Source organism: Salvia splendens, chromosome 19, assembly GCF_004379255.2.
Source record: "Salvia splendens isolate huo1 chromosome 19, SspV2, whole genome shotgun sequence".
In the NCBI taxonomy this organism is placed as follows: Eukaryota; Viridiplantae; Streptophyta; class Magnoliopsida; order Lamiales; family Lamiaceae; genus Salvia; species Salvia splendens.
The window spans coordinates 14,783,682-14,802,372 of NC_056050.1; the positions used below are offsets into that span (position 1 = coordinate 14,783,682).

At 37.1% G+C, this 18,691-nt stretch overlaps 1 protein-coding gene across 1 annotated transcript; it reads left to right on the forward strand.

Moving 5' to 3' along the window:
- Positions 1–13,455: 13,455 nt before the first annotated feature.
- Positions 13,456–16,090, forward strand: LOC121778398 (cation/calcium exchanger 4-like). The gene has a single exon (XM_042175747.1). The coding sequence runs from the start codon at positions 13,925–13,927 to the stop codon at positions 15,788–15,790; it is 1,866 nt and encodes a 621-aa protein (XP_042031681.1). The 5' UTR covers positions 13,456–13,924; the 3' UTR covers positions 15,791–16,090.
- Positions 16,091–18,691: the final 2,601 nt, after the last annotated feature.

Genomic DNA, 18,691 nt, shown 5'->3' on the forward strand with positions numbered 1-18,691 from the left:
AGCCTACAAGGTTAGAACAAGACACCAAAGAGGCAGAGCTCATTAGTCAAGAACTAACCAGGTTGCCTAACAAGACACCAAAGAGACAAAGCTCATTAGTTAAGTAGGTCTTTAACTTTGCCTTGGGATTCCAGTAGACCAAGGTCTAGAGGACCAACAAGGTCTTCCCCCGGGACATGCACATGTACATGCTAACCACAATCAAAATGCAATCTTTTAATGCAACTAAACAGTTTATCAGCAGGTAAACACTTTGTTCCCATGTCAGCAGGGTTCTTATCAGTATGCACCTTATGCAACAATATTTCTTGTTTCTCAACTACATCCCTAATGAAATGGAACCTAACATCTATATGCTTAGTTCTATCATGAAAAACAGGGTTTTTGCATAGTTGAATAGCAGACTGACTATCAGAATATAAAGCAGGAACAGATTTTAAGAATTTAAGTTCAGAAAGAACTCCCTTTAACCAAATTGCTTCCTTCATAGCCTCTGTGATGGCTATATATTCTGACTCAGTAGTGGAGAGGGCTACTATGTGCTGCAATTGAGACTTCCAGCTTATACAAGAACCACAAACAGTAAACACATAAGAAGTAGTGGACTTTCTTTTGTCCCTATCATTTGCATAATTTGAATCAACAAAACCACATAGATTTACACCATCATCACTCTTCATAAAACACAGACCATACTTAGAAGTATGTTTCAGATATCTCAAAAGCCATTTCAGGGCCTCCCAGTGCACAGGTCCAGGGTTTGACATGTATCTACTCAAGCAAGAAACAGCATAAGCAATGTCAGGCCTAGTACTAACCATTAAGTACATCACAGAACCTATAGCATTAGCATAAGGAACCTTTTTCATAGCATGGATATCAGCTTCAGACTTTGGACATAAATCTTTACTCAACAGAAAATGAGCAGCTAAGGGCACAGAGGCTGACTTAGCAGCAGACATGTTAAACTTATGCAAGATTTTAAACACATATGGTTCTTGGTGAAGCACAAGCACAGAATCCTTTCTGTTCCTATGGATATTAATACCCAAGATCTTTTGTGCATCCCCAAGATCCTTCATGTCAAAGTTATCACATAAAGCAGATTGCACATACTTAATAGATTTATGGCAGGGTCCCATAATCAGCATATCATCCACATATAGCAACAGAAACACAGGAACTTTATCAAGATTTTTCACATATAGGCAAGCATCAAAGGTACTTCTCATGAACCCAAGATTTTGCATACAAGAATTAAATTTGATGTTCCACTGTCTAGGGGATTGCTTTAAACCATATAAGGCCTTTTTTAACAGGCAAACATGATTGAGATACCTAGGATCTACAAATCCCTCAGGCTGTTTCATATAGATAGGCTTATCTAAGTCACCATGCAGGAAAGCAGTTTTAACATCCATTTGTTTAAGTTCCCAGTCAAAATGAGCACACAAAGCAAGCATAAGTCTAACAGTTGTAAATTTAACAACAGGAGCAAATATCTCAGTATAATCTACCCCCTCTTGTTGAGTAAACCCTTTGGCCACGAGTCTGGCCTTGTACCTAAGACCTTCTACCTCATTTTTAATTTTATACAACCATCTGCAGTCAACAACAGAAGCACCAACAGGTAGAGGAACAAGTAACCAGGTACAATTGACTTTCAAAGACAACATCTCATCTTCCATGGCTTTTTGCCATTCATTCCAAAATTTAGATTTAAGAGCCTGTTTATAAGACTGAGGCTCCTCACCATCAGATTCATGCACATTAAAAGCCAAAGAAATCAGGTTAACCAAACCAGTATACCTTTCAGATTGACTAATGTGCCTCCTGACTCTATCTCTAGACAGGAGATAATCACTCAAGTCTGGACCAGGGTTAACAACTTGGTCATCAAGTAAAGCTGGTTCAGGCTCAGGTTGAGGCTCAGGTTCAGGTTGAGGGTCAGGCTCAGGTGCAGGGTCAGTGGTGATAGGATTTGGAACCCAAAATTGCTCCACCTCACTTGGAGTATCCTCAGATACCTCCACCTCAGTGAGGTTATCAGTGGACTCCACCTCACTAGGAGGCTCATTGTCCACACTTAGAGGAGTGGTATCAGGGGCAGGTCTAACACAGGGGAACTCATCTTCATTAAAGATGACATCTCTGCTTATAATGACCCTGAAGCCAGGCTCACTTCTGTTCCAAATTCTATAACCCTTGACTCCCTCAGGGTAACCTAGGAAGACTCCTTTCTTGGACCTAGGTTCTAACTTGTCAGTCTTGGTATGAACAAAGGCACTACAGCCAAACACCCTAAGATGAGACAGAGAAATTTTTCTACCAGTGAAAACAGACTCAGGACACTTTCCCTTTAGGGGGACTGAAGGAGACCTATTTACAAGGTAGGCTGAGGTCAGTAGGGCTTCACCCCAAAATTTTTTGGACATACCACTCTTAGACATGAGACACCTAACCTTTTCTAGGAGGGTTCTATTCATCCTCTCAGCAACTCCATTTTGCTGAGGGGTATAGGAGGTAGTCTTGTGTCTTTTAATTCCAAACTGAGTACACATGGAGTCCATTCGAGAATTACAAAACTCAAGACCATTGTCTGTCCTAATCACTTTGATAGACTTTCCAGTTTGATTTTCAATAAGATTTTTCCATGCAGAAAACTTATCACTGACCTCAGACTTGTTTTTCATTAAGAAACACCAAACTTTCCTTGAAAAATCATCAATTATGGATAGAAAATAGACTGACCCAGAATGAGTTGACACAGAGGCTGGACCCCACACATCCATGTGTAGGTATTCTAACACACTGTGACTGATATTTTCAGTGACAGGTGTTGGGAAAGACACCCTATGTTGTTTGCCCAAGACACAAGTGTCACAAAAAGGAAGACTATTTTGAAAATCATTTTCAGAAAGCAACTCATTTTTCTTCAAAATATTTAGACCTTTTTCACTCATATGACCAAGTCTATTATGCCACAACATGGCTTTATTAACCCGAGCCAGGCTTGAGACATTATTCACACAGGCCAAAGGTTGAGCAGAACACACATAGAGATTACATTTTTTCACAGCTTTAAACAAGCACATAGCACCCTTACAGATCTTCATAACTCCCTGCCCCCACTTACCCTCTAGCCCATCAAGCTCCAAGCAAGTGCAGGAAAGCAAATTGTAACACAGATCAGGCATATATCTCACATTGTTCAAGTTTAGCACATAGCCATTGCTGAATTTTAAACACACTGTACCAATGCCAAGAATTTGACACTTCTTGTCATTTGCCATAGAAACAAAAGTATTTTCTACAGGTTTAAAATCAGAAAACACAGATTTAAAAGGAGATATGTGATAGGTGCATCCAGAATCAATCAGCCAATCATTTTCAGAAAAGAGCAACCCAGAGAAGAATTTACAGACAGAATATCATGAGTCATGAAGCACACTCCTTCAGGATCATTATTCTTAGCTAGGTTAGCAATAGAATCCAGATTATTATTACCATGTTTCTGCTTCTTAGGGTTGGGGCATTCTTTCTTGTAGTGGCCTACCTCACCACAGTTAAAACACTTTCTATTAGCCTTAGGATTCCTACTGTTAGATCTAGACCTTCCCTTTCCTTTCTTCTTTCCTTGATCATTAGATTTATTGTTATCATTACCCCCTCTGGTTTGGGATCTACCCCTAACATGCAGGGCTTTAGACTGAGCAGATTTAAAGGCATTATGTTCCTTAATTTCAATTTCCTTAGATTTTAAAGAACTGATGATTAGGTCCAGAGGAGCACTATCCCTACCATACTTTATAGCAGCTTTAACATCATTATAAGAGTCAGGGATAGCATTCATCAAAGCAATACTAGTATATTCATCAATAGTCTTGTCACCAGACCTTTTAATGTCCTGAACAAGTTTCTGGAAAATATCAATGTTATCATCAATGTCCTTAGAAAGATCAAGTTTGAATTTGAAAAGTTTTTCAAGTAAATACATTCTGGAGGACATTGAGGTTTCAATATACAAAGTATCAAGTTTTTGCCATAGCTCAGAAGCAGATTCAATAGACCCAACTTTTCTAATCACAGAATCAGAAAGGTTTAAAATAATGGTTGATCTGGCCAATTCATTCATTTCAGAAATTTTTTCAGCAGGTTCAGTGTCGGGAATAGTTCCCTCCAAGCTTTGAAAACTTTTTGCTGAATTAAAATACATTTTATTTTCTGTTTCCAGATAGTAAAATCATTTTTCCCATTAAAGGGTACAATACCAACTGGTTGAGTCATTTTTAAGAAAACTTTCACACAGAAAACAGTACCAGCAATCCAGAAAGCACAGCAAACAACCTTACTGTCACAGAAGCTGGACTTAAGAACACAGAACTTAGAGAGACCACTTAAAACAGATATACATGTATTTCTCATGCAGAAAACACAGATGCAAACCAGGCACACAACACACAGACAAGTAGCACTCCAACACAGTTCCAAGTGGTTCCAGAAACCCCACAGAAAATGTCAAAACTGAGTTCCTCCCTATCTGTCACGTACACCCCGGCAAGAGGATTTCCCAATTCGCAATCACCCAATGTATGGGGGCGCAGGGGGTCACTCAAGGCGGTTACCAGTGCAGGGTGGATAGGTAATTCACTCAAGACACAGATTTTGGGCTCTTAGAGACCAACTTAGAACACAAGACAGGAGAAAACACACAACAGACTGTAATCAACGGAAGCAAGTTAAGCAGGAATGCATCAAGAAGCAAATCAGAAACACAGGAGCACATAAGCCTAGACCACGGCCAGTGGTATCTACCAGAAACAGCTGCCCAATCCTAGACTAGAAAGCAGTAAAAGTTTTAAGGATTTCAGCCAATTTACCAGAGCGGTTACCCTTCGTTAAGGTGTAACCGTCTTACCTCTGGGCCTATACCGGAGGCCGAGCTTTACTCTGACGAGCCCACCTCCTTAATTTTTAGCGACCCGGCGTGCCCAAGTAATCCCCCCGTAGTTTTGATACCACTGTAGGGATCAGATTACTCGGGGTTCACTAATTACCGGGACCTCTTTTTATATGACAGAGACTGAGATGACTAATCTCAGTAGGTACAAGCTAAGTACAACACCAAATATTACAAACAAGAACAATTCAGGGAGTACAAGAATTGGTAGACTAAACCCTAATCTATTACAAGACTTAACCTCTTGCAATAGTACCAGGCTTCTCACCACAATTCACCTGCACACTCAAGAAATCAGTTAGTAATATAAGGAACAGATCCAGAATGGATCTAAAACTGTAAACACAAAAACAGAACACAAGGAACAGAGAAATGGCTCAGGTCGCAACCACGACTACACCAGGGCCAAGGACCTCCTCCGTCCTATCCAACAAGTCACAAGGGAGCACCGTGGAACCAATCTAAACCCCGAGCTAGGGTTACCCGACTGCTACCACTTACAGCCACCTCACGCCACAGATCTGACTCAATCACAGCCACAAGGCCTCAAGAACCCTCGGATCTCACGGATCTAAGAAACCAACCGATAAACCTCCCAGAAATCACACAGGGACAAACTCAACCGTTCGAACTCACTCAAATCTCCAGATCAACGCAGAGGTTGAGAGATAACACTCGATCCTCACCAAAAAGAAGAGATCGAAGCCATCGGAGAAGAAAATCGGCCAGAGTTTCAGAGAGAGAGAGAGAGTTTCTTAGAGAGAAGGCAGAGCGAAAGCTCGAGAAGAGAGAGAGAGAATAGTGAATCGAATGAGTGAGTGAAGAGTAGAGAGTCGATTAAAGACTCAGAGAAAACACACCACACAATCCAACGGCTCAGCGCCATAATCCGGGTGAAGATGACACGTGGCAGCCATCGGGTAATCGCTCCTAAGTAATGGGCCAAGAAGAGTTGGACTCATTACACTTAGAACGGGCCATCAATTAAAACGGTCCAGCCGAATTAATTCCAAGCCCAAAAGGTGGTCCATAATTCCACACATACAATCAGAACAGCCAAGCTTGATGAGATATGTCTTAATCGTATTTTACCTTTATTTCCAATACTAGCCGACAAGATTTCTGTTTTCTCTCCTTTGACAAATGACTTTACAAAAGGAGAGTTCTCTGGAACAATCTTTGATTCTCTTGATTTATTTCTTCCTCCTGGAGGTTCTTCAGATCCTGTTCCTTTCAGAACACTCGGATAACTCTCTGCAGATAAAAACTTACTAAGAACTAAATTTATAAAGAATCAGATCACAAAGCATAAAATGCCGAAAGAGAATCCTGAGGAAACTTGTGCTATTTGGATGTACCTTTGTTTTTATTAACAGATGATAAAATTCCACTTTCCTCTCTTCTGACAGATGACTCCGAAGCTGATGAGTTCCTCACCGGAGTCTCTACTTGTAAGGATTTATTTTTCCCTTCAGATAGTTCATGTGACCCCCAATTTTTCATAACACTACTGGGATTTTCTGCGCACCAAGAATATATATTGGAAACTTAGTGCTTGTATGAAACAATATGAACAAAAACAAGTGCTTGTATGACAGAATTGTGAATAAGAAACTACATATTTACAGATACTAACGGAAAAGTGCATCGGCAGAAAGAATCCATGTTGATTTTATTTTCTACCAATAAAACGAGAGAAGGGATTACAACGATGAGAAAAAAACACACTTGACACTTCACCATACGAAATAGATGGTTACACTGGATGTCCCAGATAGAAAACAGCACCAAAAAGATGTTGAAAGAATTCCAAATTTAATAGTACAACACTAATCTCCTTTCTAGTAGTCCATGATAGAAATGCCAATTATTGTAATAGCTGAACCAGATGAAAGACTATACCAGACCTTCTTCATTGGTAATTTTACTATTACTAATATCTTCTCCCTCGCCTTTTAGTTCTATCCCACCGGATGAAGCAAATGATTCAACTTGTTCCAATGTTGTCTGTGCTGACATGTTGGTACCCTTGAAAATTTCACCTGAGTGTACCATCTATCACAGTCAAGGGGAATACAGAATTAAAATAATTTCATCACTTCTGCAATGTTTTAAGATCTTTCTGATTTCTGAAGTCTTGACATGGATAAAATTCGACAAAGAGGAGCACCATAACTATTCAAAACAACAAAGTGAAGCATAAACTCACTACTATGCCTATAAAGAAGATTGGAAACATAGAGATAGAAAACCATTACAAATATTTTGAAGGTTACAACTGGAAAATCTAGTAACACAATTCGAATACAGAATTAGTCGCTTGGATCGCATGAACAAACTCTCAACTCCAGCACAGTGTCCGAAGGAGCACAAGACTAGCAGTGGGTTTTTTCCATCCATTGAAGTATTTCATTTGCATCCAAAAGTACAATTCACATTCACATTTGCGCTCCTAAAATCTTTGAGGTCGTAACTTCTTTTTTTTGTTGTCAAACACAGGCCACATAGGATCAAGTGATCCAGCATATAGAGCGGGCAGAAAGAGAGAAAGGTAAATATCATGTGACATGCACATACATATAGCACATTTCCATACTCTATACTGACACATAGAAAGCAAAAAACATAGTAGTTGTCAACTAGTTGCTGTATGCATTATGTCTAGCAGCATACCCAGATCCGGTGGCAGGATGCGACCCGGAGATGGCATGAAAGCGGTGAGAACTGAGCTCTTTGTCCATGCCAATACAAGCACAGTCGTGCAGACTAAACCGATGAGGATGAGGGAGACCTGTGGGATCTTTAGTCCTTGAATGCCTTGTTTCATCCTTAATTGCAGCTCTAAGCAATCAGATTTAGACTCATCCGATCATCAGGATCGCATCACAAGTGAGAAATCCCATGATAACAGAAATATAGGTACTGCAAAATATGAAATGTACCTTTATTGAGAAAAAAAAATTCAGTGCGTTGCAAACGCACAGGCTAATGACTAATTATATGTTTGTTCATAGAATTCCATCCGTAGATGAGTTATCTATCCTACCAAACGTGCTCTTAATGCTACACCTCATAACCGATGAATGACAATGTTTAGACGAATGACATAAAATTCGTTAAGTATCTGAACTCTCTATTGTATCACACGATTTACGATTAAGAGTTCGGTTTACTTATTTGAAGCTCAATTGAGTTCATCATCCTTTTTCTTTTCTTTTTTCTGGAACCAACAATTATTCTCCAATTAATTAATAACCTAACAACCGATCTCGATTATCAATAGCAGAAAAGCTTCAATTCTTTATTCGAGTTCAATTCACCATTCCAAAAATGCCTAACGTAAGATGCAAACGACAACTGCCAACTCATCCAATTTCACATCACAGCCAAAACAGTAAACACAGTTCATCGCACTCTACAAAAATCATAAACAGTGCAATAAACTACACATCGATCAAAAACAGAAACTGAAGCCACCGATTCAGCAATGTTTACCAGGAATCAGAAGGCGTAGATCTTTACGGGATGCAACCGAATTCAGTGAATATTGCGCGTCTTCTTCCCGAAAGAATGTTCATCAAATTGCGCACAGAGAGAGAGAGATGGAGGGAGATGAGGAGGAAATCAGGGGCGATGATTTAAATCAAATCGATAATAATTTATAGAATCAGAAGAACTAAGACAAGATTAAGCCTTAATTATATAATTAATTTACTGCAGATTGTTATAATGATGGGGAAGAATAATAAATCATGCAGCGGAAAGTGGAAACCATTGTATTCTTCATGTCATGTGTATAATTCCATTTCGTCTAAAGTGGAAACCATTGTATTCTTCATGGCACTAATCCACCCATAAATAACTAAGTTTCAAAATTTTAATCACTCTCTAGTCTCTGCTTAATCAATTTGGACAACACGTAGACCCCACTTCTGCTCCCTTCTTCCCATAATAGATGACCTACACTGAATATTTAGAGATATTATTTTATGTGTTGAGTAGACAAAAAAATTATACTATGTCCTTCCAAAAAAAAATAAATTAATTTTACCATTTTGGGTGTCTATCAAAATTAGACTAATTCAAAGCTGGAAAGTTTTAAACAAATGCTAAGCCTCTACATCATTCTAATATTGACCTCACAATCTACTAACATTATTTTCACCACTTTTTCCCTTCTTCTCTCTTACTTTACCAATTACGCATTAAAACCCGTCTCATTTATAACTTTGTGGAAGAGAACATTTTCCATAAAAGGAAATGCAATTTCTTTTGTACTGACAAATTGAAAAAGAAAAGGATGGAGGGAGTATCATATAGAAAATAGAATTGAGTAATTTCAATTCACATTGTCCCACTATAAATGAACAGTTCCTTTTTTATGTTGTTTTATAAAAATAATAGTAATAAATAATTAAAATAGAAGAATACTCCCTCAGTTCCATTGAATATGACCAATTTTTTTTGTCTCAATTAAGATGATTTATTATTAAAAATGGAAATACTTTTTCTTTATTTTATTCTATCTCTTTTACTATACCCACTCCCCACACAAAATAAAGTTGATGGATAAAGTTGATGGATAGAGATATTCGAAAATTAGGATGTTTCGCCAAATAGTCTGTACATTAAATCATCAGCCCATCAAGCCCAACTCAACGCGTACCTTTTGACGGTTTGCACCCAAAACGAGAGTTGGGTCAGCCGACATCTTTTTTATAATGAAAAATATAAATTTAATATGTAATAAAAAAAATAGTACAGTATTTTTAACTGTCAAGTATTGTTAATTGAAAATAAATTTTATCTTATTCCAGAGGAAAAAAAATTAAAATATAAAATTTATAATTCTAAAGGGCTGATAAAAAAATGGAAACAATTTATATTTTTAGGGATAGAGTAAAATAGTTATTTGAATTTCTAAGTTCGGTCAAGTTCTGAATGAATAAATTAAAATTTGAAAAAGAAATACCTATTCCCATCTATATATAAAATGATGTTTTTGATAATGTTTAAAACGGTAGTACTCCATCCGTTTCATTACATATAACACATTTTTTTTAGGCACGTGATTTAGGTAGTGGTATTTAGTTATTAATTGAAGAGAGAATAAAGTAGGAGAGAAAAAAGGTAGAGAGAAACGGTAGGAGAGATGATATAGTAAGAGAGATTAAGTATTATTTTTTATCGTAAAAGGAAATGTATCATTTACAATGAGACAACTCAAAAAGAAATACGTGTCACCTATAGTAAAACGGATGAAGTATTATATAATTAGAATAAATAAATAAGAAAAAAATGTATTTCAATGAAACAAAGTCATTTCGAACAAAAATATGTCAGTATATAACTGAGACATTTAAATAATTTGAAATTCTGTGTTTTAATAATATGTTTTCAATTTTCAGGTCATAATTTGATCAAAGATTTGAACTTGTTTAGTTTCTTATACATTTAAATAGAAATACGTAAAACGACCATTAAATGTAAAAGCAAAATATCATTATGATAAAATAATCTATTTTATTTTATAGAAAATAAAATCAAGGTTTTTACAATATTCAATCACTCGAAAGGTGAAGTATACAAAACTCTAGCAATGCTCTCTCCATCTTTCTTATCAAACGGGTCCATTGTGTAAAAAGATATCTAAAACAAGATAAGAAAAGCGGCCCTTGTGTCGATGTATGTGTAGATAAGACCTTTTCGTTGTTGTTTGATAGAAAAGAAAATATCTAGTTTGTGTAATTAGATAACAATGGCTTAACTTGATAAATTGGTGGGTTACAGAAACATGGTTAAAATTATAATTCTGATAAGATTGAGGCGGACCATTATCTTATGTTAGGCTTTGAGTTAAGCTTATAGGTGATATCAAACAATTAGAAATGTCCATATACTCCCTCCGTCACATAATAGATGGCATACTTGGGAAATGACACGAGATTTTAGGAGATGTTATTTTGTGTGTTAGGTGGAAAGAGAAAATAATATACTTATATTGACGTGAGAGAGAGCTTTTCCCAAAAAAAAATGTGACATCTTTTGTGGGACAAACTAGAAAGGAAAGTGTACGTGACATCTATTATGGGATGGAGGGAGTACAATTTTCTATCTTGCTATTACTATCTTATCAAACACATCCTTAGTGTTGAAGTATTTCTTTGGGCACGAAGTTTAGCAAATAAAGTATGAGAGAAAATAAAGTAAGAAAAGATAAGAGATGAATAAAGTAGGAGGGAATAAAGTAAAAGATATGAAGTGTGTTTAATAGAGTAAGAGAAATGAAGAGTGTTGTATTTTACCCCAAATAAAAAAATAACTCATCGTGATGGTGTTTGAGGAAAAAAAAAAAAACTTAAAAGAAATATGATCCAACAGTAATGGAACAGAGAGAGTACACCAATACAAATATGTTAAAAGTATATCGAAACGAGGGTGATGTTCATATAAGGTATGTTAAATATCATTTCCTCTACAACTAAGAGCATCTGCAACGATGAGAAAAAACTCTCGGCCTCGTCTCGGCGAGACGAGATGTGGAGGAGACTCATTGCAAGCATCTCCTTCAAGAGAGGAGGAGGGGGTGAGCCAGCGAGACATGCCCACGTGGCATTGTATAAGTGGATGACCTTGTATCCGTCATAAAAAAATGCAACCCATTTGAAAAAAGAAAGAACTTTCGGACGTTGATCGTTTCAAAATTAATTTTTTTATATGGGAATTAATTAAAAAATATATAAATTATCTCACTGTCCCAAATATAAGTAACACTAGTGTTTTTTCAATTTTTTATCCCCCAATTCATTCTAAAATCATCTATAAATACCTCATTCATCACATAATTTTTTGTACACAAAAAAAACTCTCTCACACTCAATTTTCTTTCTAATTTCTATTCTCAATTCAAGTATGACATAAGATGAGGAATTAGCTCGGTTCATTGCCTTAGCGTAGTAAAGAGTATTATGACAACCTTGTCGTTCCACCTCCTCATGTACAAACAACCTGATGCTACATTCATTGTGATCGGGAGGAGGCACTCAAAGACTCGTTCGTGATTAATTTTCAGAGCAACCACGGTGGGGAAAGGAATACTTCCGACGCCATTTCCGCATTCACCAATAGTTATTTTTGCGCATCACAAATACATTGGTGGTATGTGACAAGTACTTCCAAGAACAATCAGACACTACTGGCCAAAGTGTACATCTGTAGTCCGACGACTTGCTACTGGGCAAATGTAGGATATCTTCGATGAGTAATTGAATGCTTCTGAATCTAGGCATTTGCGAAGCCTTCGAGGCGGAATATCTTCGCCAACCCACCAACTACAATTGCCCCCAATTGCTTCATCTCCATGAAACACGCCACGGCTTCCTCGGGATGCTTGACAACATTGACTACATGCATTGATAATAGAAGAATTGTCCCATACCATATAGGGGAAGGGGAGGATACACAAGCAGATACAAAGGATCTTACTCGATGATTGTGCTAGAGGTAGTCGCCGACTACCGCCTATGATGTTTGTGCTAGAGGTAGCCCCGGATTGAATAATAATATCAACATACTCAACCATTCCGACGTCTTCAATGATGTTTTAGACAGCAGAGCACCAACAATATCCTTCACGACCAACAATTGTGTAAAATCATAGCCGACTACCGCCTATGAGTTTAGCATGCATTTTTCGGGGTCCCGGATTGAATAATAATATCAACATACTCAACCATTCCGACGTCTTCAACGATGTTTTAGACAGCAAAGCACCAACAATATCCTTCACGACCAACAATTGTGTAAAATCATAAATAATCTAAGTTTAAATGGAGATGAGTCTTATGAATGCTCCAATATCTCTTGAATAAGAAATGGAGTAAAAAGTTGTATAAATCATAAATAATCAAGTTTAAATGGTAGAGAGATGAGCCTTATGGATGCTCCAAGTATCATATAATTAAAAACAATATATGTATATATAATAATACTGCATTGTATTATCATAGATAAACCGTAATATTAAAAATATAAGACAAATTGAAAGTTAGAAGGACTCAGTAATAAATAGTACTCCTAGTTGATATGTTTGCCGACAAATATACCTATTTTTATTTATTTTACCCACTTGAAATATTTTCTAAAGAAGTGTGCAATTTGGTGGATTAGATATGAGTAGTTTTATAATACTAGTACTATTTGATTCGGTGAATTATGTATACTAATTTTGTAATAATATCATGTCTGTCAATTATTAGAAGTTGGCCATTTATTAAAGTGATCGATCCTGCTCGATGATATGGAATGTTTTTAAATTTTTAAACCAGATATTTTACTCTTTTAGGCGTCTAGAATTAACATAATAAAATACTCCAATTAGTGAGAGTGTACCAATGAATCATAATCTAGAGTAGTAAAAACAAATAATGATTCCAATTTCCAATGTGTATGGAATAAGCATAAAATCCACGTAGCTTATCATCATTACCTTTCCATATTCCAAAATGAAGCCTTACTCCACCACCTGTCCTGTCGTCTTCCCCGTTTACACGCTCTTGTTTGCTTCTTCCTTAATCTACGAGTCCCATTCTCTCTTCTATTTTACTTATTTAATTATTCTCATTACTCCAAATTATAGTATCTTAGATGCACCCAAAATTCAACGATCCTACTTGTCGTTTTTCACTGAGATTCGGCCAAAAAGTCTGCAATTTCCATACTCTCTGCAGCACCACACACTTGAAATCCTTTTCCCCGTTTATCTCCTCTTCTACTGCTTCAGATTTCATGATCAAAATCGAAACTTTTCATCTGGTGTTTATGGGGAATTTCGATTGAAAATTGAAATCCCACTCCTTTTCATTTCACCCTCACTAGCCGCATTTATTAAGATTTTTTGAATTTCTTCCTCAAATTGACCGTCGCTATCTGCTAATTTCACCAGTCCAATTGTGGGGTTCGACGATGGGATTTCTCACTTGTCTTAATCGTTCGAAATTTCGGGGAAGTTGTAATGGGCTCTGCGTTTTGATATTACTTGTTTTCTTCGTGTATAAAAACGGGGGTCCGTTTACAGAGAAGCCGTTGCTGAGCTATCACCAGAAGACAGGCGTCAGCGATGATCGTCTTCAAAATTCATCGATTGTTGATCCGATCACGCAGAGGAGGAATTTCCAATCGAGCAAAAATCCGACAATTTGCACCGAAATTTACCAGCATAGTGGATTTGGCACAGAGTGCGAGTATTTGAGGGCTAATCCAGATTGCAATTCAGGAGGTTTTCTCAATTACTTGATTTTCTTTTACTGCGATTGTGCGGAGGTTAAGCCTTTGGGGTATTTAGTGTTAGGGATTTGGTTGCTTGCGTTGTTCTACTTGTTAGGGAATACAGCAGCTGATTACTTCTGTTGTTGTTTGGAGATGCTTTCAAATCTGTTGAAATTGCCCCCAACGGTTGCAGGGGTGACTCTGCTTCCGTTGGGGAACGGGGCGCCCGATGTGTTTGCTAGCATTGCTGCTTTTGCAGGGAGGGATTCGGGCGATGTGGGGCTGAACAGTGTGTTAGGAGGGGCTGTTTTTGTGACCTGCATTGTGGTTGGGACTGTTTCATTGTGTGTAGCTGATAAGAATGTGCAGATTGATAGGAGGTGTTTTTTGAGGGATGTGGGGTTTTTCCTCATTGCCATTATGTCACTTTGGGCAATCTTGTTTGTAGGTGAGGTGAGCCTTTGGGGGGCTATATTGTTTGCCTTGATATACGTGTTTTACGCCATCTGTGTTGCTGCGAGCGAGCTATTGAGGAACCGTGAGAGGGTGTTGTTGAGTTCGGATGGTGGGAGCTCAAGGCCTTTATTGCCACTTTGTAGGAATGCTGAGGAGGGTATTGAGCATCCCTTGCTAAAGTCTGATGATGGCGTTCCGTATCTTAAAAAATCGAGGCTTCCCCATTGGATGTGGTCGTCGCATGTCGCAATTTACTCCCACGAGCCTGGTAAAAATGGTGACGGTGAAAGTGAAAAGGTTTTGTGGGGTTGGAATGAGGAGGAGGATAGTAGGTGTGAGCGGCCGTGGTGCTCTTGGTCCGGTCTTTGTAAGTTGCTAGAGATGCCGTTGGCCATCCCTAGAAGGCTGACCATTCCCATTGTTGAGGAGGGAAGGTGGTCGAAAACATGTGCTGTTTGTAGCGCGTTTCTTGCGCCCATTTTAGTAGCCTCTGTCTGGAGCTCGGCTAACACGACTGTATGCCTCATTGGTGCTGTAGTTGGGGCGACGCTTGGCCTCCTCGCGCTTATATTAACAAGTACTGAACATCCGCCTACACAATTCTTGCTCCCATGGGTTCTTGGGGGATTCTTGATGAGCATTGTCTGGTTCTACATGATCGCGAATGAGCTTGTGGCCTTGATGGTGGCACTCGGTGTTATCATGAGGATCAAGGCGTCGCTTTTGGGGCTGACCATCTTGGCATGGGGCAACTCGATGGGTGACCTAATGTCGAATATGGCCATAGCCCTGAATGGGGGACAGGGCGTGCAGGTTGCTATGTCCGGGTGCTATGCTGGGCCGATGTTCAACATCCTTGTCGGGCTGGGCGTCTCGTTGCTCATCGGAGCTTGGTCCAAGAAACCAGCGTCGTACGTGGTGCCTGAGGATAGCACTCTCTACTACACGCTCGGTTTCCTAACCGTAGGGCTTGTTTGGGCGCTCGTTGTCTTGCCACGGAACGATATGCGGCCTACAAGGCTGTTGGGGATTGGCCTAATGGTGATCTACTTGGGATTTTTGAGTCTGAGAGTTTGCATTGCTGTTGGGGATGGATCAATCACTTGATGTGAAAGAAGTGTTGCTAATTTTAAGTGTGTTGTGTTGGATCTTTGCAATATGTGGTAATTAGGTAGTGTGTATACTTTGAAGTTTCCAGTTTTGATTAGTTGGATTTGGTTTGGGTAGAAGTAGAACTAACCAGTGTTTGTATCTAAATCAAATGTTGAAGTGGTGTGTGTTTAGGTCAGCGGCTATGTTAGTAATTGTAGCAATCCTTAAATTAGGAGTTTCTATTTAGTTGCTGACGTATATAATAATTGTTTGACCAATTTGATCTGCGTATAATATCCGTTTTATTTTATCTAAGTACTATTATATTATAGTATCGTTGTTTATAGTATTATTGTTCTAACTACTAGAATCTCATTGTAATCAGTAGTCACAATTCTGATTGAATTTGAACTCTTCAAAATTATTCAATTGAAGCCCAATTCTAATCTATATCTATTATAAAGCAAAACTTAATTTAATAATATAAATAAATTTGTCTATTGTGCTCTTATTATATATTCTCGCGATTTCTATTGCATATTTACATCTCTTACTATTATAACTCCTTGGATATTCAAACAAGAGGGAGTAGTATTACTAAATTTCGAAGGTACTAATAAAAATATAAGTAGGAAAAAAAATATATAGAAAGACATTTCCTTTTTAGTTCATAACCACAGATGAAACTCTCCTTTCATTAGTCCTACACGTATGAGACGAAGCTAGGAATTCTATATAAGTAGGAATATATATATAGAGTCGTGATCATATGATAACCCCTAAATATCGTAATAACCCTATAACCAAATCTGGACCACACATACTTCTAATCATGCGGTTGAGATTTAAACTTAGATTTACTTCATAAAAAAAAAGCGCGGGGTAAAACTGTCATTTCTCTCATTTAATTTCTGAATTTTGCCAAATATCACGTAAAATGATAAAATGATAGGTTTATTGCATAGAATGATAGTTTTGAGATTCAAACTTAGATTTACTTCATAAAAAAAAGCGCGGGGGTAAAACTGTCATTTCCCTCATTTAATTTCTGAATTTCGCCAAATATCACGTAAAATGATAAAATGATAGGTTTACTGCATAAAATGATAGTTTTGCCGGATAGAATGATACTTTCAGCCGATAGAATGATAGTTTTGCCGGGTAAAATGATACTTTCAGCCGATAGAATGATAGGTATTTTTGGTGTATAAAATGACATTTTTGTTTAATAAAATGATACTTTTACCTGATAAAATGATAATCTAAGCGGATAAAATGACAGTAACCTTATAAAAATGATAGTTTAACTGAAGAAATTGCATATAAGCTGATAAAATGATACTTTAACGTGACAAAATGACATAAAACTGATAAAATGATAGTTTTTCCGGATAGAATGATACTTTCAGCCGATAGAATGATAGTTTTGCCGGGTAGAATGATACTTTCAGCCGATAGAATGATATGTATTTTTGATGTATAAAATGACATTTTTGTTTAATAAAATGATACTTTTACCTGATAAAATGATAATCTAAGCGGATAAAATGACAGTAACCTTATAAAAATGATAGTTTAGCTGAAGAAATTGCATATAAGCTGATAAAATGATACTTTAACGTGACAAAATGACATAAAACTGATAAAATGATAGTTTTGCCGGATAGAATGATACTCTGAGTTGATAAAATGATACTTTTGACTGACTGATAAAATGATACTTTTGACTGACTGATAAAATGATATATGTTAGGTTTATTGCATAGAATGATAGTTTTCCCGGATAGAATGATACTCTGAGTTGATAAAATGATACTTTTGACTGACTGATAAAATGAGCGAAATTCAGAAATTAAATGAGCGAAATTTGGATACATAAATTTTATCATGAGAGAAATGACATATTTACCCCCGCGCTTTTTTTATGAAGTAAATCTAAGTTTGAATATCAACCGCGAGATTTTAAAAATGTGTGGTCCAGATTTGGTTATAGGGTTATTACGGAAATTGGGGTTATCATTATAATGCACCCCTATATATATATATATATATATATATATAGAGAGAGAGAGAGAGGGACGTGATCATATGATAACCCATATTTATGGTGATAACCTAATAACCTATCATTCTATGGACGAAATATATCATTTTATAAAATAGAATATCATTTTATGGATTAAAAATATCATTCTATGCAGGGACGGATCCATATGAGCCTCACAAGGGGCAATTGCCCCAGCTGGAAAAAATTATTTATACTATTTTGATTATTAATTTTAAAATTTTTTGAAATATCCTCTATATATGCCCCTTCTCTAATTCTTAAAATATCTCTATATGTATTTTTGCCCCACCTATATAGAATTTCTGGCTCCGTCCCTGATTCTATGCATGCTGAAAAAATATCATTTTATAGTGTATAAATATAATTTTTAGTAAAAATGATATTTTTGACCCATAAAATGATAGGTTATTAGGTTATCACCATAAATATGGTTATCATTTTAACGCACCCCTATATATATACGCATGAAACGAAGCTAGGAATTCTCTCTATATATATATAGGGGAGCGTTATTCTCCTATTCATCCCTTAGATCCTTTATTCTTCTTAATATGGGCCGTTAGATCTCATTCATCAACGGTCCAGATGATCTGTATTATTACACTATAATGGTGCATTATTAGTCGGTGTGCATTATTCAACTGAAAATCTGCATTATTAAATGACACGTGGCACCAATCTAACCGTCGGATGACAAAATCGTGGGGCTGAGATTAAAAAGAACAAAGAACAAAAGATACAAAAACGAAATGAATACATCCCTATATATATATATATATATAGGGTAGTGTTAAACTCCTTTTCTCCCCTTAGATTTAAGTTTCTTCGCAATCTGGATCGTTGGATCA